The sequence below is a fragment of the Plasmodium yoelii genome, assembly GCF_900002385.2.
Source record: "Plasmodium yoelii strain 17X genome assembly, chromosome: 12".
Classification (NCBI taxonomy): Eukaryota; Apicomplexa; class Aconoidasida; order Haemosporida; family Plasmodiidae; genus Plasmodium; species Plasmodium yoelii.
This window is the reverse complement of record NC_036184.2, coordinates 2023231-2048841: the sequence shown is the minus strand read 5'-3', so window position 1 is coordinate 2048841 and position 25611 is coordinate 2023231. Positions and strand designations below refer to the sequence as shown.

General features: G+C 20.2%; 7 protein-coding genes across 7 annotated transcripts; all 7 read right to left on the bottom strand.

The window, feature by feature from the left end:
• Positions 1 to 1547: 1547 nt before the first annotated feature.
• Positions 1548 to 2711, bottom strand: PY17X_1251100 (PIR protein; the record flags this gene model as incomplete). Its single annotated transcript, XM_022956940.1, has 3 exons — positions 1548 to 1613; positions 1701 to 2567; positions 2697 to 2711. The coding sequence occupies 3 exons, from the start codon at positions 2709 to 2711 to the stop codon at positions 1548 to 1550; spliced, it is 948 nt and encodes a 315-aa protein (XP_022812769.1).
• A 2374-nt stretch (positions 2712 to 5085) lies between these two features.
• Positions 5086 to 6105, bottom strand: PY17X_1251000 (PIR protein; the record flags this gene model as incomplete). The annotated part of the gene is made up of 3 exons (XM_022956939.1): positions 5086 to 5151; positions 5235 to 5972; positions 6091 to 6105. The coding sequence occupies 3 exons, from the start codon at positions 6103 to 6105 to the stop codon at positions 5086 to 5088; spliced, it is 819 nt and encodes a 272-aa protein (XP_022812768.1).
• A 2379-nt stretch (positions 6106 to 8484) lies between these two features.
• Positions 8485 to 9611, bottom strand: PY17X_1250900 (PIR protein; the record flags this gene model as incomplete). Its single annotated transcript, XM_022956938.1, has 3 exons — positions 8485 to 8571; positions 8675 to 9460; positions 9597 to 9611. 3 exons carry the CDS (start codon positions 9609 to 9611, stop codon positions 8485 to 8487), a joined length of 888 nt encoding a protein of 295 aa, XP_022812767.1.
• A 2343-nt stretch (positions 9612 to 11954) lies between these two features.
• Positions 11955 to 13033, bottom strand: PY17X_1250800 (PIR protein; the record flags this gene model as incomplete). Its single annotated transcript, XM_022956937.1, has 3 exons — positions 11955 to 12041; positions 12128 to 12910; positions 13019 to 13033. The coding sequence occupies 3 exons, from the start codon at positions 13031 to 13033 to the stop codon at positions 11955 to 11957; spliced, it is 885 nt and encodes a 294-aa protein (XP_022812766.1).
• Positions 13034 to 15828: 2795 nt separating this feature from the next.
• On the bottom strand, positions 15829 to 16997 carry PY17X_1250700 (PIR protein; the record flags this gene model as incomplete). The annotated part of the gene is made up of 3 exons (XM_022956936.1): positions 15829 to 15894; positions 15985 to 16854; positions 16983 to 16997. The coding sequence occupies 3 exons, from the start codon at positions 16995 to 16997 to the stop codon at positions 15829 to 15831; spliced, it is 951 nt and encodes a 316-aa protein (XP_022812765.1).
• Positions 16998 to 19354: 2357 nt separating this feature from the next.
• PY17X_1250600 (PIR protein) lies at positions 19355 to 20381 on the bottom strand (the record flags this gene model as incomplete). Its single annotated transcript, XM_034637637.1, has 3 exons — positions 19355 to 19441; positions 19529 to 20227; positions 20367 to 20381. 3 exons carry the CDS (start codon positions 20379 to 20381, stop codon positions 19355 to 19357), a joined length of 801 nt encoding a protein of 266 aa, XP_034493576.1.
• Positions 20382 to 22730: 2349 nt separating this feature from the next.
• On the bottom strand, positions 22731 to 23822 carry PY17X_1250500 (PIR protein; the record flags this gene model as incomplete). The annotated part of the gene is made up of 3 exons (XM_022956934.1): positions 22731 to 22817; positions 22906 to 23700; positions 23808 to 23822. The coding sequence occupies 3 exons, from the start codon at positions 23820 to 23822 to the stop codon at positions 22731 to 22733; spliced, it is 897 nt and encodes a 298-aa protein (XP_022812763.1).
• Between the last annotated feature and the right edge of the window lie 1789 nt (positions 23823 to 25611).

Here is a 25611-nt window from a genome sequence, read left to right as displayed (position 1 = left end):
AGCACTGAACCCGTATTTATAAACTTAAATAAGCATTTGAATGTAGATCGTTTTTAAAATCATACTTAGTAGATATTAAATATTAACATATAAATAACTATTATGTAAATTTTAAAGTATAATAGAAAACTATGTTTGATTATGTCATTATTTTACCCTTTAATAGGAGAGAGATAAGATATATTAGCTCTTTAATATATATATATTTATATAAATATTTGCTAAATATTCTACATAGTTAATTTTATCTTATATATTCTACTGTTATAATTATTAATGTACATCATTCAAATAATTTATTAAAAATTCTATGGTAAAACAACGACAATATAATATGCGTTAATATGGAATGATAAAATGACATTTAACATGAATTGAGTCTTTAACCCTTTCACCATTGATTCATATTTTTAAAATATTAAACCAAATATCCCAAATTGAATCTTTAACATATATATAACATTAATACCTTTATAATGTATTATTATGTGTCTTTTCGATAAAATTAATATTTAATTATATGAAGTTTCCACAAAAAAAAATACTTCAATATTAGTAGAGTATTTTATTAGATTATATGTGTAATCATATAATAATAAAGTTATTCTGTCTTTCATATTATTTATAATTATCAGAACAAACTATAACATTAAATTTTATTAATATACTTATATTTTGTCTTTTAACTATTTTAAATGTAATATATTTATAGCTGAAAATATAAAATTTAAAAATGAATAGCGATTAATCTAATATTATACCTTTATAGTAAATAAATTAATGTATATATAACTATTTCTATCAATATTAATTAAAACTTTAACATAAAATGATACTATATATAATCGAAAGTTAAAAGGGTAGTATGCCTATATCTATAATGTAATTTTTTATTAATATGTATATTTTTATTGATTATTAAAAATGTTAGATGCATAAAATGTTTTTTATAGATAACGTTGTATTTGTCGATGCTCGATCGATATTTTATGAATATCTATTATTACAGTTCGGTTATCAAAATCAGATTTAAATTAAAACAAATGATACAAATAATAAGTTTACTAAATAAAATGTTTCATCAAATAAAGAAATATATTATGGCATGCATAATTCAATATAGTCTCTGAATAACAAGTTTTATATAATGAAAATTATGATATATCATAATATGAATTAATATATACAATATAGACATTTTTTTAAGCATATTAAATCGGCATGAACACTCAATTATATATATTATAACTCATGAAATAATGTTATGTGACCATTTTCACATTAATGGCAGTACCCCTTCTTTGGTTGCATATTTAGGCTTCAACTCGAGATTAAACATACAAGGATGTTGCATATATCAAATTAGTGTTTAATTATAAAAATTAATACAATATAATACTTAACCCTGACTCACAACATAAAAACTATATAAAAATTATGATCAAAAATTACTTCCAAATAGACAGCTTCTTAACATATATCAATCATTATTACTATTCCTGAAATAGTTACTACTCTTCGAATCATATATTAATAGTCCATTTTCTTTATTTTTTTAGCTTTTCTCTTAATTGTTGTTTTTGAGATTGTTTCCGAAATCCAAATAGCGAATACTAATATAAAAATGATAAACGAACTATTTTTTTGTTAACGTTTGCATATATATAATGAAAATAATTTTTTAATTCCTTATTATTTACCTTATAAGCAATTCCCAAGAAAATTGGTATTGCAGCAAATATCAACAAAACTGGAATTAATTTGCTTGCTAGTGTTGAACCTGACAATGTAGTGTTAAAACTCGGGGTTGTCGTTATATGAATTGATTGTTCTGCTTCACTCGAAGGTTCAATTGTTTTTATTCCTTTAGAATCCAATATACTACCATCTTTAGCTGTCTTTTTTGTTGGTAGTGATGGACGATCTTTTGGTGTACTATTAAGAACTGTGTATTTTCCAAATTCCTCATAACATTTGGATAAAACAAGTAATACTTTACTGTACGGACTGCCGTCAGTATTATTATCATCATCAAGAAATTCTTGATATTTATCAACAAATTTCTTAGCATCTTCTGAAAAGTTGTTACTTTTATTTTTATTATAAGCATTATCCATATTGCATAATAATTTAAGTAATTCATAAAATTTAGACATATTATTAATATCAATATTCATATACTCCTTTATTTCATCTATGATCTTATAACTGTCATAATCTGAGTCATTAAATTTATGGTCAGTGTACTTCGTGTTATTTTCTATATGCTTAGAATAAAAATCCATTAAACTCGTGATTTCCTTATGGGGCTTTAGGTTTAATATATAACCTAACCATATCATAATACATACAGCTACATCCTTATAACTATTACCATAATTTGAAATACCATATCTATCGAAAAATGCATTAAATAACCATAAACAACCAGCGTTAATTATATCGGCATCAGCATCACAATTACTATTAGGACAATATTTCTTAAATGTTCCAATATTAAAATCATAATGTTTCGAATCTTTCAACCCATCACGAAAAAACTTCCAAAAAGTATCAAACTGATCACACTAAGAAACGATTTTAAAAAAATCAAATAAAAATGTCTATTAAAATTATATTATTATTAATTTATAGATAATAAAATATCAAAAATATGTAATAACAAACATTTATATTCAAGAAATTGTATGTACCACTTTATTAATTGACATATTGAAATTTTATTTTTGAATTATAAATTAAGTACATCATATTAATTTCATATATATTGCATCAAAAGAAGGGACATAAACTTGGATTCTCTATATGACAATTATCTGTAGCTAGCCACATCTTATTTTTATATTAAATTAAAATTAATGTAAAGTAATAATACAATAGTAACATCATAACAAATATATATATAATTTATTGAAGCTAGATAAACTGCCTTAAATTGGAGATATTTAATACATTTTGTTCATATGTATAACATAATTTGTGCATAAAGTCATGATTATTAATAATGTCCATTATATTTTTATTATAAAAATTCAAGTAATTTTGTAATGAGTTTAAAATACATCCCCATATATTTGTCTCAATATAGAAAAATTCAAATTTGTTTCAGATGCTTTAATAAATAAATTTATACCCATGAACCTAAAATATGTAAAAATTAAAAAATATTATTATTACTATAATCCTTAAAAGTATATAAATAGTAATTTTTTAAAATATATTAAATACTTATATACTTGTTTCTTATAATATATATTATTGCTTTTTCTAAAATTATAATACCTACAAATTACATAAATTTATATTATTTGTAATTAATGTAGATAAATTCATAATCCATTTTAATAAGTACAATAACTTTATTTTTATTCCTATATACTTCAATTTAGAAATATTCTTTATTTGGTAATTTTATAATACATTTTGCATATTTTTCCACTGTTAAAACAACAATTAGCACTGAACCCGTATTTACTAAGCTATTTATAAGTTTAAATAAGTCTTTAAATGCAAATTATTTTTAAAATCATACTTAGTAAATATTAAACATATAAATAACTATTGGTGACGTTTTAAATTGTAATAGAAAACTATGTATATTAGGTTGTTATATTACTCTTAGGTGGGGAGAGATAAGATATATTTCCTTTTTTAATATATAAGTTTAGATAAATATTCGTTAAATGTTCTACAATGTTCATTATTATCTTATATATTTTATTGATATAGTTATCAATGTATATGCATTCAAATAATTTATTAATAATTCTATATTTTATTAATTCTACTATAAAAAATGTTAATTCAGATTATAAAATGATGATTCATTAAATTATGATAATATAACAGGGAATAATAAAAAGACATTTAACACTTTCTCCATTAATCCATATTTTAGAATATAAAATTATAAACTCCAAATTGGATCTTTAACAAATAAATAAAAATTATTCCTTTATAATGTATTATTATGCGTCTTTTCGATAAAATTAATATTTAATTATATGAAGTTTCCACAATAAAACAATATTTCAATATTAGTTGTTAGTAAAGTATTTTATTATATTATATTATATGTATAGTAATATAATGCATTCTATATACCATATTATTTATAATTGTTAGAGCAAATTATAGCATTCAATTTTATTAATATACTTATATTTTTTCAAAAACTAATAATATATTTCCAATTTATATATACTTCAAAACTACCAAGTTTAAAAATTAATAGTGATTAATATATTATTATCCTTATGATAAATAAATTAAAGCATTTATAGCTACTTCTTTTAATATTAATTAATTTTAATACGAATGCAAAGGAAATACAAAAAGGGAAGGTACACAATTAAAACTTCAAAAATATTATATATTTAGTCTGATTTTTGATGTATTACTAAAAATATTAGAAGCACAAAAATATTTTATAGATTATGTTATATTGTCGATTCTCGATCGATAATTATGAATCTATATTTTATGTTTATCTATTATTACAGTTCAGTTGGATAACACGATTTAAATAAAAATAAATATGATACAAATCATAAGTTTTGCTAAATAAAATGTTTCATCAAATAAAAAAACATATTATGATATGCATAATTCAATATAGCTCTGGGTTATCAAGGTTTATATAATAGGCAATTAGTATATTTCATAATACAACTTCATATATAGTCAACATCTATATTAATATATGCAATATAGACATTTTATTTTAATCATATTAAATCGGCATGAACACACAATTGTATATATTATAACTTATAAAACAGGTTGCGCAATTCATTACATATTAGCTTATGCCCCTTCGTGGTTGCATATTTGGACTTTTGATTTCATCTTGTGATTAAAAATACGAGTATAGTGCATATATTAAATTAGTGTTTATGTTATAAAAAATTAAATGCAATATAATACTTAGCCCTAACCCGAATATGGGTTCCACAACATAAAAACTATATAAAAATTATGCAAAAATTACTTTCAAATAGACAGTTTCTTAAAATATATCAATCATTATTACATTCCTGAAATAATCCTACTTTTCGAATAATATATTAATGATTAGTTTCTTCTTTATTTTTTTAGCATTTCTCTTAAATGTTGTTTTTTAGATCGTTTCCGAAATCCAAATAACGAATACTAATATAAAATGTTAAGAAGGGTACGGTTGTTCGTTAATGTTTACATATATATAATATTTTTTTTAATTCCTTATTATTTACCTTATAAGAAACTCCCAGTAAAATTGATGCTGCAACAAATATAATTGCAATTGCAATTAGTGTATTTTTTGTTACTGAACTTCGTGGACAAGCTACAAGTGGTGAGATATGACTACATTCAGAATTATAATTATGTTCAAAAATTTTATAATCATTTGATAAACTAGACAATAGTTGATAATAAGAACTTCCTTTATTAATATCTAAAGCATTTTTAAGTTTTTCATATTTTTCAAACAAATCTCCAGCATTTTCTAAACATGTCTTGCATTCAGTATTTTTTTCTGGATAAAACTCACTATACATGTTACATAATGATTTAAATGCATCATAAAAATTAGATATATCTTTAATATCCATATTCATCATATTTATTTGTTTTTCTATAACATCATTTTTAATCTTACTATCACTATTAGCAGATATATGCTTAATATAACAACTATTTGTTTTTATATAATCAGTATAAAAATCGTCTAATATGATCGTTCTATTTTCTTTTTTTTGATTTAGTTTATTACTTAACCATAAAATAGCGTATTCAACAATTTTATCACTTTCTAAATTTTCAACATCAAGCGTATTTAGTAATATTATAAAACCAGAGACAATCTTTTCTTCATCACTACTACAGTTACTTTCGGGGAAAAACATATTTAAAAAACCCATAGAATTATATTTTTCCGGGTTGTTCTGATCATCATCAAAATATTCATCGATCGTATTAATTAAATCACACTACGAATATATTTTACGAATTAAACAAAAAATGTATTAATATAAATGTTACTAAAATTAAAATTAATATAATTTATAGGAATGCAACATACGAATAATATAAGAACATGATATATACCAATTCCTTAGACATTATAATGAAATTCTGTTATAATTTGGAGATTGTGAGGGGTGATGTTATTTATATATATTGTATAAAATATATTTTGTATTTATTTAAGCTCTTTACATAGAAATTGTCTTTCGTTAGACATATTATTCTTAATTTGAATTTCATATTAAATAATAATACATTAGTATTACTAAAATCATATTATACTTATTTTATGATATTTAGCTAAATTATCTTAAATATAGGGTTGTTTATACACTTTTCCCATATGTATATATGATGCATTTTATACGAAAAATACTATTCTTACTAACATTTGATATAACTTTATTATAAAAATTAATATACTTTTATAATGAATTTAAAAAATATATACTTATACATATGCTTTAATATAGAACACAAACAACGTCATAAAACTTAAATACTGCACAAATATAAAAAATTAAGAAAGCTATTATTAGAATCCTTAAAGTATATAAATAGTAATTTTTTAAATATATTAAATTTTATATACTTGTTTCTTATAATATATATTATAGTTTTTTCTAAAATAATAGCATTTTCAAATTAAGTTATTTCACTTACATCTATATGCAAATTATATAAATTTATATTATTTTCATTTAATATAGATAAATTAAAAAATAATTTTAATGCGTTAAATAACTTGATTTTATTCCTACATATTCCAATTGCGAAGTATTCTCTATTGGGTAATTTTATAATATTTTTTACGCATAATTTCCACTCTCTAAAACAACAATTAGCACTGAACCAGTATTTATAAGGTTAAATAAGCCTTTGAATGTAAATTGTTTTTAAAATAATACTTAGCAAATATTAACATATAAATATATATTAATAATACTTTAAAGTATAATAGAAAACTATGCGTAATTAAGTTGTTATATTGTCCTTTAAGAGGAGAGAGATAAGATATATTGCTCTTTTAATATATAAATTTAGATAAATATTTCCTAAATACTATGCGCTGTTCATTCTTATCTTATATATTTATTGATATAGTTATCATGTATGTACATTCAAATAATTTATTAAAAATTCTATATTTTATTAATTATATGGTAATGTATTGTTTTAGATTAAAAAATGATTATTCAATAAAAACTAATAATATAATAAGAGTTAATATGGAATAATAAAATGACAGTTAACATGAATTAAGTCGTTATCATTTTCTCCATGAATCCAAATTTTTATAATATAAAACCACATATCCCGAAGTGGATCTTTAATAAATATATAAAAATAATATCATTATAATGCATTATTATTTGTCTTTTCAATAATATTAATGTTTATTATATGAAGGTTTCACAATAAAATAATATTTCAATATTAGTTATTGATAAAGTATTTTATTAAATTATATGTATAAGCATATAATAATAACGTATTATATCTATCATATTATTTATAATTATTATAACAAAATATAATTCGAAATTTTATTAATATACTTATATTCTATTTTTTAAATCTTTTAAAATATTATTTATTTATACCTCAAAATATAAAATTTAAAAATTAATAGTGATTAATCTATTATTATACTTTATGATAATTAAATTAATATATATAACTATTCTTACCAATATAAATTAGAATATTAGTATAAATTCAAATAATTGAAATGAAAAAAATGAGTATTATATATATTTATAATTTATAAATTTATTATAATATATCTATAGTACATTTTTTATGTATTACTAAAAATGTTAGATGTATAAAATTCCTTTTATAGATAACGTTGTATTTTCGATTCTCGATCGATATTTCATGCATCTATATTTTATGAATATCTATTATTACATTTCAGTTGGATAAAACGATTTAAATAAAAATAAATATGATACAAGTTATAAGTTTTACTAAATAAAATTTTCATAAAATAAAGAAACATATTATCATATCCACAATTGAATATAGTTCTAGGTTATCAAGGCTTATATAATGAAAATTATGATATTACATAATACGACTTCATATATATTCAATATCTATATTAAATATACAATATATATATTTTATTTTAATCATATTAAATCGGCATGAACACTCAATTATATATATTATACTTTAAGGGAAAAATGATATGTGGTCCCTTTCATATTAATGACAATGCCCCTTTTTTGTTGCATATTTAAACTTCATCTCGTGATTAAACATACGAAATAATATATATATTAAATTAGTGTTTAATTATAAAAATTAAATAAAGATATAATACTTATCCCTAACCCGAATGTGGGTACCACAAACATAACCCTGACCCACAACATAAAACTATATAAAAATTATGCAAAAATTATTCATTTCTAAATAGACAGCTTCTTAACATGTATTAATCATTATTAATCTTCGAATCATATATTAATGATTCATTCTCTTCTTTATATTTTTTAGTTTTTCTCTTAATTTTTGTTTTTGAAATCGTTTCCGAAATCCAAATAACGAATACTAATATAAAATATTAAGAAACGTACAATTTTTTATTAACGTTTGCATATATATAATTAAAATAATATTTAAATGTAATATTTTTAAATTCCTTATTATTTACCTTATAAGAAATTCCTAAAAATATTCCTATTGCACCAAATATTGATAAAACTAGAAATATGTTCTTTGATATCGACGAACTTGATGATGTATCTTCAAAACATTTTACATTATTTTGTGTTGTATTTATCTCTGGAAGGAGCTTATAATTTTTACATTTATTTTTTAAATTATTATAATCATTTGATAATGTAGACAATGCTTGACAATAGGCGATATCTTTAATATTATTAGGATTATTAAGTTCTTGATATTTGTTAACAAATTGATTAGCTTTTTCCGAACATTTTTCGCAATTTGACGTGTTTCCATTAAATATAGTATACATTTCACATAATAATTTAAATGCATTATATAATTTAGATGTAATATTCTTATCCATTTTCAAATAATATTTTTTTGTATCTATAAGATCCTTATAATTTGTATACTTCTTAACATTAGCTATAGGTTTTTTATATTGATCACTACCATCTATATATGTTTTATAAAAATGTTCTAGATTGGTGATGTTTGGCTCATTATTCTTTAGGTTTAACATATAACTTAACCATATCATAATGTATTCAACAATATTGATGTTACTATTTGCAACAGATTGAAACAACTCAGAACTCCCAAAGAATTCGTTAAAAAAATATAAACATCCAGCATTAACTTTTTCGAGAGAACCATCACAACCACTAGTACAATAATCTTTGAAATGATCTTTATCTTTAAATGTATAATTCTCATTATTGTCCAATTGATCGGGGAATTTCTCCCTTACTAAAAGGAAGTTCTTACACTAAAAAAATATTTAAAAACAATTATTAGAAATGTGCATTATTGAAAAGGTATTAAAATAAAGTTTAATGGTATTTATATATAATGCAATATCAAAAAATGTAAAGGAAATTATTATTATTAAAAAATGGATATACTATTTCGGCATTCATTATAATGGGATTTTATATTTAATTTGTAAATTGAGTAGAATCATGCTGTTTATATACGTTGCCCCCAATATGTGACGCAAATACTTTAACCCTATATATAACAATTGTTTGTAGTTAAATATATTATAACTTTTTAATAATAAAATCAGTATAGAATAATATAATAATATTATTGCAAAGAAACGTTTTATTCCTGTTTATCATAATTAGCTAAACTACCTTAAATAGAGGGTTGCTTAATACATTTTTTATTAAATATATATAATGAATTTTATACAAAACATGCTATTCTTACTAACATCTGGTATAACTTTATTATAAAAATTAATATACTTTTATAATGAATTTAAAATATGTTTGAATATAGAAAAGGAATATATTTATATCTTCTGTTTTAATGATTGCCCTTCTAAAACTTAAATACTGTATATATATATAAAATAAAAAATTATATTATTACTATAATCCCTAAAAGTATATAAATAGTAATTTTTTTAAAATATACTAAATATTTATATACTCGTTTCTTATAATATCGTTTTTTATAAAATTATAGTATTTTCAAATTAAGTTATTTTACTTACATCTATATGCAAATTATGTAAATTTATATTGTTTTTAATGAATATATATAAATTCATAATCCATTTTAATGAGTCCAATAACTTTATTTTTATTCCAATATACCTTATTGGGTAATTTTATATTTTGCCATCTTTTCCATTCTTTAAAACAACATTTAGCACTGAATCCGTACTTGTTAAGCTATTTATAAGTTTAAATAAGTCTTTGAATGTAGATTGTTTTTAAAATAATACTTAGTGAATATTAAATATTAGCATATAAATAAGTATTGATGCAAATTTTAAAGTATAATAGAAAACTATATGTATTAGGTTGGTATATTGCACATTGAGAGGAGAGAGATAAGATATCTTTGCTCTTTTAATATATAAATTTATATAAATATTCGCTAAATGTTCTGCATTGTTCATTTTTATCTTATATATTCTATTGTTATAGTTATTAATGGATATACATTCAAATAATTTGTTAAAAATTATATATTTTATTAATTCTATGATGATGTAATGTTGTTTTAGATTAAAAAATTATTATTCAATAAACACTAATAATATAATACAAGTTAATATGAAATAATAAAATGAAATTTAACATTAATTGAATCTTTAGCATTTTCTTTATTTATCCATTTTTTTAAAATATATAATTACATATCTCAAATAGAATCGTTAACAAATATACAAAAATTATTCATTTATAATGTATTATTATGTGTCTTTTTGACAAAATTAATATTTAATTATATGATTATTTCACTATAAAACAATATTTAATATTAATTATTAGTAGAATATTTTATTAGTTTATATGTATAACCATATAATAATAACATTATTTTGTCATATTATTTATAATTATTAGAACAAAACATGAAATTTTATTAATATACTTATATTTTTTCAAATAACTACTTATAATGTATTTCCAATTTATTTATACTTCAAAACGACGAAGTTTAAAAATTAATACTGATTAATCTATTATTATACCTTATGATAAATAAATTAATATATATATAACTATTCCTATAAATATAAATTATAACATTAGCATAGATGCAAAGTATTGAAATGAAAAAAATTAGTATTATATATATTTATAATTTATAAATTTATTATAATATATCTATAGTGTATTTTTTATGTATTACTAAAATGTTAGATGCAAAAATGCATTTTATAGATAACGTTGTATTGTCGATTCTTGGTCGATATTCCATGCATCTATATTTTATGAATATCTATTATTACAGTTCAGTTGTATAACACGATTTAAATTAAAATAAATATGATACAAGTTATAAATTTTACTAAATAAAATTTTCATCAAATAAAGAAACATATTATGATATTCACAATTCAATATAGCTTTGGGTTATCAAAGCTTATATAATGACAATATTATATAGAAAATATCTATATTAATATATGCAATATAGACATTTTATTTTAATCATATTAAATCGGCATGAACACTCAATTATATATATTATAACTTATAAAACAGGTTGCGCAATTCATTACATATTAGCTTATTCCCTTCTTCGTTGCATATTTGGACTTTTGCTTTCATCTTGTGATTAAAAATACGAGTATAGCACATATATTAAATTAGTGTTTAAATTATAAAAAAATAAATAAAGGTATAATACTTAGCCCTAACCCACAACATAAAAACTATATAAAAATTATGCAAAAATTATTCCCCAATAGACAGCTTCTTAACAACATTAATCATTATTACTCTTCGATTCATATATTAATGATTCATTCTCTTCTTTATATTTTTTATTTTTTCTCTTAATTTTTGTTTTTGAAATCGTTTCCGAAATCCAAATAACGAATACTAATATAAAATGTTAAAAAACATACGTTTTCTTTGTTAATGTTTGCATATATATAATAATTTTTTTTTAATTCCTTATTATTTACCTTATAAGAAATTCCTAAAAAAAATGCTATTGCACCAAATATCGATAAAACTGTAAATAATCTGTTTCCTATCGACGAACTTGATAATGTATATCCAGATCTTAGTGCAGAAATTTTTGCTGTTATCTCTGGAAGAAATGTAATATCATTACGTTTACTTCTTAAAGTACCATAATCAGTTGATAAAGCAGACAATATTTGTTTACGTGAACTGTCACTAGTATTATTAGAATCTCCATCAAGTTCTTGATATTTTATAACAAATTCATTCGCATTATTTAACAGTGAATCCTTATTTATATTCGTTGCAAAATTACCATACATACTACATATTAATTTAGATGCATCATAAAATTTAGACAGATTTTCAATATTAATATTAAACAAATCTTTTTGTTTATTTATGAATTCCTCAATACCTGAAATTGTATAGGCTTCTTTTATAAATTTATTATATTTATTATTATTTTTTACATGATTAGTATAAAAATCGTTTATTGTGGTGGTATTGTGCCCTTTGTTTTGCTTTAATTTGTTACTTAACCATAAAATAATATATATAAAAAATGGTTCTGTATTATATTCATTATTACCTTTAATTGGGTATTCAGTAAAATATTGTTCAAGTAACCACAAAAATCCAATCGTAATTTTTTCAAGATCAGTATCGCAGTTTTCACTAGGGCAGTAATTTTTGTAATTTTTAATAGTACTAAGTTCGACTGTTGCGCGGTTTCCTAATTCATCGGGTAAACACTTCCCCAATAAATCAAAGTGTCCACACTAAAAAAACATTTAAAAAAAAATGATAAAAATATGTATTAAGAAAATGTTATTAAAATATAACTTAATGAACTTTATAGGAAATATAATATCAAAAAGTGTACATACTAGAGTATCATTCATTATTATGGGATATAATTTATACTCTCTAGGCTAAGGAGTATCATATTAGTTTTATATATATATACTAAAATAGGTAATACATTATTTAACCCTATATACAGCAATTATATGTAAACAAAAATATTTTTATTATTCTTAATATCAATTTAAAAATAATATGAAATAATATATACTTTTATGATAGTTAGATAAATTATCTTGTTTTGGGGGATGTTTAATACATGTTTTATCATATGTATATATAATATAATTTTGCATATGTTATTATAAAGATTAATATACTTTTATAATTAATTTAAAGTATGTTTGAACATAAAAAATTAATATATTTATATCTCCTGTTTTAATGATTTTAATTCTAAAATTTAAATACTGTATAAATCTAAAAGATAAAAAATACTATTATTACTACAATCCTTAAAAGTATATAAATAATTATTTTTTAAAATATATTAAATTTTTATATATTTATTTCTTATAATATATAATACAATTTTTTCTAAAATTATAACATTTACAAAATATGTTGCATTGTTCCCTTTTTTAATTGCATATACATAATTTTAATATTATTTTTATTTAATATAAATATGTTCATAATCCATCTTAATAAGTCCAATAACGTTATTTTTATTCCTATATACTTCAATTTAGAAATATAACTTATTAGGTAATTTTATAATATATTTTGCACTCTTTTTCCACGGTTTAAAACGACAATTAGCACTGACCCTGTATTTATTAAGCTATTTATAAGCTTAAACACGTCTTTGAATTCATATTTTTTTAAAATAATACTTAGTAAATATTAAATATTAACATATAAATAAATGTTGATGAAAATTTTTAAGTATAATAGAAAATTATGTGTATTAGGTTAGTATATTGCACTTTGAGAGGAGAGATAAGGGAAGTATGATTTTTTAAGACAAGGATTAACCATATAAGATTTACTTATTCTACATATTTTAATTATGTTTTATATTTTCTACCATTGAAGATTTCAATCCATGTATATATATATATTAAAATTCTTCATTAAAAATGGTTTATAAATATTTTCAAATATATAGTTTACTTTTATATTTTAATAAATAATATTGTACTAGATGTTTTATAATAAACTATATTTTTAAGGAAACTATAGAATTATTAATATTATTTTGCTTGATAGCGTTAATTCTAATATTAGCACATTAAAAAATACTAAGTCAAAATTGTAATATTTCATTTGATCTTGGATGTATACAATTTTAGTCTTATTACAAGTTTAATAATATATATAATGATTTTATACCCATGTAGTGTATCAAATTAACATAATACATTTGTTCATATTTAATACGTTTATCTATTACTATTATTATTGTTACTGATATATCGCTGTATAGTACAATGAGATAATTAATTCACTCAAAATAATACTTTAATCCAATTAATATCTTTCCTTGTTTTATTGTTTTAAAGTATAACATTTTAGAACATATTATTTCGTAATAACAATATATTTAAATTATATATTTCTGAATTTGTGTATGTATAATAACCTAATAAAAATATTATTATTTCAAATTAAATTAATTAGCACATACATTTTTTGTTTACTTTGCATTAATATATAATTGTATATGTTTCAAAAATTTAACATATTTCAGTTTTAGTAATTGATACAATATTATATATATTAGAACAATAACGCTATTCAATCTATCATATTATTTATAATTATCAGAACAAACTATAACATAAATTTTATTATATACTTATATTTTATTTTTTTAATTATTTTAAAATATAACTTATTTATACCTCAAAATATAAAATTTAAAATTAATAGTGATTAATCTAATATTATACCTTATGATAATTAAATTAATGTATATATAACTATTCCTATCAATATAAATTAGAACATTAGCATAAATTAAAATTATTGAAATGAAAAAAATGAGTATTATATATATTTATAATTTATAAATTTATTATAATATATCTATAGTACATTTTTTATGTATTACTAAAAATGTTAGATGCGTAAAACATCTTCTATATATATTGTTGTGTTGTTGAGCCTCGATCGATATTTTATGAATCTATATTGTATGATTACCTATTATATATTGGTAATATGTTTAATTAACAATAAAAATATACCCATTGAACTGAAGGTATATTATAATGTAGAGGAATATTCAAAATGAATCTAATTATATGTAATAGACTCATATATAATGGTATTATTACAGTTTGGTTATCAAAATAACATTTAAATTAACATAAATATGATACAAATAATAAGTTTACTAAATAAAATGTTTCATAAAATAAATATATTATGATATGCATAATTCAATATAGTTATGACTAACAAGCTTTATATAATAAATAATTATGATGTATCATAATATGAATTAATATATGCAATATAGACATTTTTTTAATCATATTAAATCGATATGAACACTAAATTATATATATTATAACTTATGTAAAAATGTGATGTGTCCCTGTTTACTTAATGGGAGTACCCATTTTTTGGTTGTATATTTGGATATTTGAACTTCATCTCGTGATTAAACATATAGGAATGGTACATATATTTAATTAGTGTTCAAATTATATAAAATGAATATAATATAATACTTAACCCTAACCCCAATATGGGTTCTACAAACACAACCCTAACCCACATCATAAAAACTATGATCAAAATTTATATGTTTCCAAATAGACAGTTTCTTAAAATACATCAATCGTCATATTCATAATAATTTATTAATGATCCATTTTCTTCTTTATGTTTTTATCTTTTCTTTTAATTTTTGTTTTTGAGATCGTTTCCGAAATCCAAATAACGAATACTAATATAAAAATTTTAAGAAAAGTTTGATTTTTTTGTTAATTTTTGCATATTTTTAATGAAAATATTTTTTAAATTCCTTATTATTTACCTTATAAGCAATTCCAAAGAAAATTAGTATTGCAGAAAATATCGATAAAACTATGACTAATTTGTTTACTACTGATGATCCTGATAATGTAGTGTTAGACATTGTGGTTGTTGTTTCAATACTTGATCTATCTGTTTCAGTCGACAATTCAGTTGTTCTAATTTCTTCAGAATCTTTTAGTTCAACTTTTTTACCTCTTTTTTCTATTCGTAATGAAGGACGTTCCATTTGTGTTTTACTAGGAACTCTGAGTTTTTCAAAATTATAATAATAATTGGATAAAACAAGTAATACTTTATTGTATGGACTGCCGTCAGTATTATTATCATCATCAAGGAGTTTTTCATACTCTTCAACAAATTTCTTAACATATTTTGAAAAATCGCTACTATCATTTCTCGTATAAGCAGTATCCATACTGCATAATAATTTAAGTAATTCATAAAATTTAGACATATGACTAACATCAATATCCATATATTCCTTTATTTGATCTATGATATCCTTATAACCTTTAAATTTTTGATTATGCATTTTATTCACAGCGTACTTCTCGTTTTTTTCTATATGCTTAGAATAAAAATCGTTTAATGTGGTGATGTCATCAAATGTATTTAGGCTTAATCTATAACTTAACCACATCATAATACATACAACCGCATCCTTATAACTGACATTATTAAGTGAAATACTAATTTTACCGAAAAAAGCATTAAATATCCATAGACAACCAGCATTAATCTTATCGATATCGTTATTGCACTTCAAATCAGGGCAGTATGTCTTGAATACTAGATCTTTAAAATGATATTCTCCAGAATCGTTCGATTCATCGTGAAAATAATTCCACAAATTTTTAAACTCATTACACTAAGAAACCATTTTAAAAAATCAAATAAAAATGTCTATTAAAACAAACGTATTATTAATTTATAGATAATACAATATCAAAAATGTGTAATAACAAACATTTATATTCAATAAATTGTATGTACCACATTATTAATTGTCATATTGGAAAATTGTTTTGGAACTATAAATTAAGTACATCATATTAATTTCATATATTTTCCATCAAAATAGGATACGTAAAATTGGATTATATTATGACAATTATCTGTAGTTAACCACATTTTATTTTTATATTAACTTAAAAATAATGTAAAGTAATAATACAATAGTAAGTTTATATATAATTTATTGAAATGATCTAAACCGCCTTAAATTGGAGATATTTATTTTGGTCATATGTATAATATAATTTACGCATAAATTCATAATTATTAATAATATCCATTATATTTTTATTATAAAAAATTAAGTAATTTTTTAATGGGTTTAAAATGCATCCCCTTATATTTATGTCTCAATATAGAAAAATACAAATTTGCTTTTCATGTTTTAATAAATATATTTATACATTTGAACCTGCAAATATGTAAAAATTAATAAATCTATTATTAATATATTTTTTTAAAGTATATAAATAGCCATTTTTTTTTATATATTAAATACATATATACTTGTTTCTAATATTATATATCACGTTTTGTTAAAATTATGGTATTTTCAAAATAAGTTGCATTGTTCCCTTTTTTAATTGCATATTCATAATTTTAATATTATTTTTATTTAATATAGATAAATTCATAATCCATTTAATGACTCCGATAACTCTGTTTTTATTCCTATATACTTCAATTTAGAAGTATACCTTAATGAGTAATTTTATAACATACTTTGCATATTTGTTCTACAGTTTAAAACAACAATTAGCAATGAACCCATACATATTATGATATTTATAAGCTTAAATACGTTTTTATATGTAGATTTATTTTCAAATAATACTTGGTAAATATATAACGTAAATAACTATTGATGCAAATTTTGAAGTATAATATAAAAATATTTGTAAATAGGTTGTTATATTGCCCTTTAAGAGGAGAGAGATAAGGTATCTTTGCTCTTTTAGTATATAAATTCATATAAATATTCGTTAAATATTCCGCATTGGTCATTTTATCTTATATATATTATTATTATAGTTATCAATGTATATACATTCAAATAATTTATTAAGAATTCTATATTTTATTAATTCTATGGTAAAACAACGGCAATATAATATGCATTAATATGGAATAATAAAAAGAAATTTAACGTTGATTGAGTCATTAATCCTTTCACTATTGATCCAAATTTTTATAATATAAAACTAAAAATCCTAAATTGAATCTTTAACAAATATATAATATATTATTATGTCTTTTCGATAAAATTAATATTTGATTATATGAAGTTTCAACAATAAAATTATATTTAATATTAGTTATTAGATTATATGTATAGACATATAATAACAATGCATTTTATCTATCATATTATTTATAATTATTAGAAAAATTATTACAACAAAATATGATATTAAATTTTAATAATATACTTATATTTTATTTTTTAACTATTTTAAAATATAATTTATTTATACATCAAAATATAAAATTTAAAAAATAATAGTGATTAATCTATTATTATACCTTATGATAATTAAATTAATATATATAGAACTATTTATATCAATATAAATTAGAACAATATCTTAAATTCAAATTTTTGAAATGAAAAAAATTAGTATTATATATATTTATAATTTATAAATTTATTATAATATATCTATAGTGTATTTTTTATGTATTACTAAAATGTTAGATGCATAAAATACCTTTTATAGATAACGTTGTATTGTCGATTCTTGATCGATACTTTATGAATATCTATTATTACAGATCAGTTGGATAGCACGATTTAAATAAAAATAATAATGAAAAAATAATAAGTTTTACTAAATGAATGTCTTCACCAAACAAAGAAATGCATTGTATATTATGATGTAGATAATTCAATTTAGCTCTGGGTTATCAAGACTTATATAATAGGAAATTATGATAAAGCATAATATGAATTCATATATAATCAATATCCATATTAATATATATAATATAGACATTTTATTTTAATCATATAAAATCGGCATGAACACTCAATTGTATGTATTATAACCTATAAAATATGTTATGTTCTCCTTTCATAATAGATTATCCCCATTTTGGTTGCATATTTGGACTTAATTTCGAGATTAAACATATGAGGGTGGTATATATATTTAATTAGTGTTCAAATTATAAAAAATTAATACAATATAATACTTAGCCCTAACCCGAATATGGGTACCACAAACATAACCCTGACCCACAGCATAAAAACAATATAAAAACTATGATCAAAATTACTTCTGAATAGACACTTTCTTAAAATATATAAATCATTATTACTATTCCTTAAATTGTCATTCTCTTCGAATCATATATTAATGATTCATTCTCTTCTTTATATTTTTTATTTTTTCTCTTAATTTTTGTTTTTGAAATCGTTTCCGAAATCCAAATAGCGAATACTAATATAAAATGTTAAGAAGCATACGTTTTCTTTGTTAATGTTTGCATATATATAATAATTTTTTTTTTAATTCCTCATTATTTACCTTATAAGAAATTCCTAAAAAAATTGCTATTGCAGCAAATATCGATAAAACTATAAATAATTTGTTTGCTATCGATGTAAAGGATGAAGCATCGTTACATTTATCTTTTAAATTATTATAATCATTTAATAAAGTAGACAATAGTTGACTATAGGAATTATCTTTAGTAATTTTAGAATCTTTCTTAAGTTCTTCATATTTTTTAATAAATTCATTATCACCTTCCAAATAATTCTTGCAATTATCAGTGTCTTCATCAAATTGAGTATACAAGTTACATAATGATTTAAATGCACCATAAAATTTAGATATAATATTATTATCCATTTTCAAAAAATAATTATTTTTATTTATAAGGTCCTTATAACTACTATAATAATCTCCACCATTTATATATACACTAAAAAAAAATTGTAGAGTGCTGGAGTTACCTTCATTTTCGATTCGGCTTAACATGTAACTTAACCATATCATAATGTATTCAACAATAATGATTTTGCTGTTTTCATTAATCTTAAACGAAGAACTTCCCAAAAGAGCATTAAACAAAAACAAACATACAGCATGAATTTTTCCGACATTATTATCACAGTTTATATTAGTACAATAGGTTTGGGAATGTTTATCGCTTTTAAATTGATAGTTTCCACTACTCAATGTATCGGGAAAATCTTCCCATACATTCTTGAACCTTTTACACTAAGAAAACATTTAAAAACAATTATTAGAAATGTGCATTATTGAAAAAATTATTAAAATAAACTTTAATCATATTTATATATAATACAATATCAAAACATGTAAAGGAAATTATTATTATTATTAAAAAAGCATATACTATTTCGCCATCCATTATAATGGGGTTTTATTTTTGATTTGTAAATTGAGTAAAATCATGCTGTTTTTATATATACTATACCAATATGTGACGCAAATACTTTAACCCTATATATAACAACTGTCTGTAGATAAATATATTATAACTTTTTAATAATTAAATTATTATACATAACAAAATAATATTATTAGTAAAGAAACGTTATATTTCTATTTATGATAATTAGCTAGATTACCTTAAATAGAGGGTTGATTAATAAATTTTTGATTAAATATAGATATGATTCATTTTATACAAAAAATGGTATTCTTACTAACATCTAGTATAAATAACTTTATTATAAAAATGTATATATTTTTATAATAAATTTAAAATATATTTCCTTGTACTTATGTTTGACATAAAAAACCTATAATATTTCTTTTTTAGTAAAACTTTTTCTAAAACAAATACTGTATAAGTTTAAAAAATAAAAAATTATATTGTTATTATAATCCTTAAAAATATATAAATAGTCACTATTTAAATATATTAAATTTGTATATACTTGCTTCTTATAATATATAATATAGTTTTTTCTAAAATTATAACATTTAAAAAATGAGCCGTAATATTTATTTTTTAATTGCATATAAATAATTTTAATATTATTTTTATTTAATATAGATAACTTCAAAATATATTTTAATGAGTCCAATAACTTTATTTTTATTTCTATATGCTTCAATTTATAAATATACCTTATTGGGTAATTTTATAATATATTTTGCACATCTTATCCACAGGCTAAAACAACAATTAGCACTGGTCCTGTATTTATAAGCTTAAATAAGCCTTTGAATGCATATTATTTTTAAAATAATACTTAGAAATATTAAATATATAACACATAAATAAGTATTGATGCACATTTTTAAGTATAATATAAAACTATGTTTAATTAGGTTATTATATTGCCTTTTAAGAGGAGAGAGATAAGATATATTTGCTCTTTTAATATATAAATTTAGATAAATATTTGCTAAATGTTTTGCATAGTTCATTTTGATCTTATATATTATATTGTTATAGTTATCAATGTATATAAATTCAAGTAACTTATTAAAAATTCTATATTTATTAATTCTATGACAAAACGATGTTGTTTAAGATTAAAGATGATTCATTAAATAATGATAATATAATATGGAATAATAAAATACCATTTAACATTAATTGAGCCTTTAACCCTTTTTCCATAGGTTTAAATTTTTATAATATAAAACCATATATCCCCAATTGGATCTTTAACAAATATATAACATTGATACCTTTATAATGTATTATTATGTGTTTTTTCGATAATATTAATGTTTAATTATATGAAGGTTTCACAATAAAATAATATTTCAATATTAGTAAATATTTTATTATATATATGTATAGGCGTATAATAATAATTCTAGTTTTATCTATCAAATTATTTATAATTATTATAACAAACTATAACATTATATTTTATTAATATACTTATATTTTATTTTTTAACAATTTTAAATGTAATATATTTATGCCTCAAAACTATAAAGCTTAAAAATTAATAGTGATTAATCTAATATTATATCTTTATAGTAAATAAATTAATGTATATAGAACTATTTCTATTATTTTAATTTAAAAAATTAGCATAAAATTATACTATATATAATCGAAAGTTAAAAGTATAGTATACCTATATCTATAATGTAATTTTTTATTAATATGCATATTTTTATTGATTATTAAAAATTCTAGATGCATAACATGTCTTTTATAGATAATGTTGTATTGTCGAATCTCGATCGATATTTTATGAATATCTATTATTACAGTTCAGTTGGATAATACGATTTAAATAAAAATAAATATGATACAAGTTATAAGTTTTACTAAATAAAATATTTCATCAAATAAAGAAACATATTATGATATTCATAATTCAATATAGCTTTGGGTTATCAAAGCTTATATAATGACAATTATTATATAGAAAATATCTATATTAATATATGCAATATAGACATTTAATTTTAATCATATTAAATCGGCATGAACCCTCAATTATATATATTATAACTTATAAAATATGTTATGTCACCCCTTTTTTAGTTCCATATTTTGACTTTTGAACTTCATTTCGTGATTAAACGTACTGGATGGCACATATATTTAATTAGTGTTCAAATTAAATAAAGATATAATACTTAGCCCTAACCCGAACGCGGGTTCCACAACATAAAAACAATATAAAAACTATGATCAAAATTACTTCCGAATAGACGCTTTCTTAAAATATATAAATCATTATTACTATTCCTTAAATTGTCATTCTCTTCGAATCATATATTAACGATTCATTTTCTTCTTTATATTTTTTATTTTTTCTCTTAATTTTTGTTTTTGAAATCGTTTCCGAAATCCAAATAACGAATACTAATATAAAATGTTAAGAAACATACGTTTTTTTTGTTAACGTTTACATATATATAATGAAATTTTTTTTTTAATTCCTTATTATTACCTTATAAGAAATTCCTAAAAAAAATGCTATTGCACCAAATATCGATAAAACTGTAAATAGTCTGTTTCCTATCGACGAACTTGATGTATATCCAGATCTTAGTGCAGAAATTTTTGCTGTTATCTCTGGAAGGGATGAACAATTTGTACATTTATCTTTTAAATTATTATAATCAGTTGATAAAGTAGAAAATATTTTATTATAGGGTTTTTCTCCAATAATACCATAAACTTTATTAAGTTCTTGATATTTTTTAACAAAATCAATAGCATTATTTGACAATGTGTCGTCTTTTTGATTCTGTGTAACATTACCATGCATTTTACATAATAAGTTGAATACATCATAAAATTTAGACAGATCTTCAATATTAATATTCAAAAAATCATTTCGGTCATCCATGAATTTCTTAAGTTCTGAAATTTTATAGGCAGGATCTGTAAAACTATTATATTTATCATTATTCTTTACATGAGTATCATAAAAATCGTTTAATGAGGTGGTATTGTAAATTGACTTTTGCTTTAATTTATTACTAAACCATGAAATCATATATAGAAAAAATGCATTAATAGTATTTTCATTATAAATTTTTTTTGTGGATTCAGAATAACATTCTCCAAGTAACCATAAAAATCCAGCCGTAAAATTATCAAGATCATTATTGCATTCATTTTTTCCTGAATCTGTAATAGGGCAATATTTTTTGAAACTTTCATTATCATTAAGTTCAAATTCTGCCTCTTTACTTAATTCATCTGGTAAATACTTCCTCACAAAATCAAATTGTCCACACTAAAAAAACATTCAAAAAAATTGATAAAAATATGTATTATGAAAATTTTATTAAAATAAAACTTAATGAAGTTTGTAGGAAATATAATATCAAAAAGTGTATATACTAGAGTATCATCCATTATGATGTAATATAATTTATAATCTCTAGGTTAAGGGGCTATCATATTAGTTTTATATATATATACTAAGTAGGTAATACAATTATTTAACCCTATATACAGCAATTATATGTAAACAAACATATTTTTATTATTATTAATATCAATTTAAAATTAATATGGAATAATAATATTATTACTAAAAGAATATTATATTTTTGTTTATGGTAGTTAGATAAATTGCCTTATTTGGGGGGTTGTTTAATACATGTTTTATCATATCTATATATAATACAATTCTGGATAAATTGCTATCCTTAATAACATTCATGTGAGAATTATTATAAAAATTAAAGTAACATTGTAATGAATTTATAATATATCTTCTTATACATATGCTTTAATATCGAAGATAAACAACGTCCTAAAACTTAAATACTGCACAAATATAAAAAATAAAAAGTTCTATTAATACTATAATCCTTAAAAGCATATAAATAGTCATTTTTTAAATATATTAAATTTTTATATACTTTTTCTTATAATATATAATATAGTTTTTTCTATAATTATATTATTTTAAGTTAAGTTATATGCTCCACTTTCCATACAAATTATATAAATTTAAAATTAATTTTAATTAATATATATACATTCCAATTATATTTTAACATTTTCAATAACTTTATTTTTATTCCTATATACTTCAATTTAGAAATATACCTTAGCAGGTAATTTTATAATATATTTTGCACTCTTTTTCCACGGTTTAAAACGACAATTAGCATTGACCCCGTATTTATTAAGCTATTTATAAGCTTAAATAAGTCTTTAAATGTATATTATTTTTAAAATAATACTTAGTAAATATTAAATATTAACACATAAATAATTATTGATGCAAGTTTTAAAGTATAGTAGAAAGCTATGTGTATTAGGTTGGTATATTGCACTTTGAGAGGAGAGATAAGGGAAGTATGCTTTTTTAAGACAATGATGTAGCCATATAATATTTACCTATTCTATATACCTAATTATGTCTTGTATTCCTTTAACATTAAAGCTTTAAGTTATGTATATATATTAAAATTGTTCATTAGAAATAACTTATAATTATTACTTTTCTAAATATATAGTTTGTTTTTATATTTTAATAAATAATATTGTACTAAATGTTTTATAATAAACTACAATTTTAAGGAAACTATAGAATTATTAATTTTATTTTGCTTGGCAGTGTTAATTCTAATATTATCACATTAAAGAATATTTAAATAAATGTTATAATATTTCATTTTATCTTGTATTCATACAATTTTAATCTGATAATACCTTTAATAATATATATGATGAATTTATACCGTGTAGTGTATCAAATTAATATAATATATTTGTTCGTGTTTAATACTTTATCTATTGCTATTACTATTATTATTATTACTTCTATATCACTGTATAGTATAACGGAATAATTAATACCCTTAATATAAATACTTTAAATCAATGTATAATATTTCCTCGTTTCATAGTTTTTAAATCAAGTACTTTAGAACATTTATATTATTTCGTAATAAAAATACATTTAAATTATATATTTTTAGTTTTTATATATATAATAACCTAATAAAAATATTATTAATTAAATTAAATATGACATACTTTTCTATATACTTTGCATTAATATATAATTGTATATGTTTCCCAATGTTAACATATTTCAGGTTTTAGTCATTAATACAATATTTGTTCATTTATATCTACAAATTTTAGAATAATAGCATAATTTTATATACCAAATTGTTTATAAGTA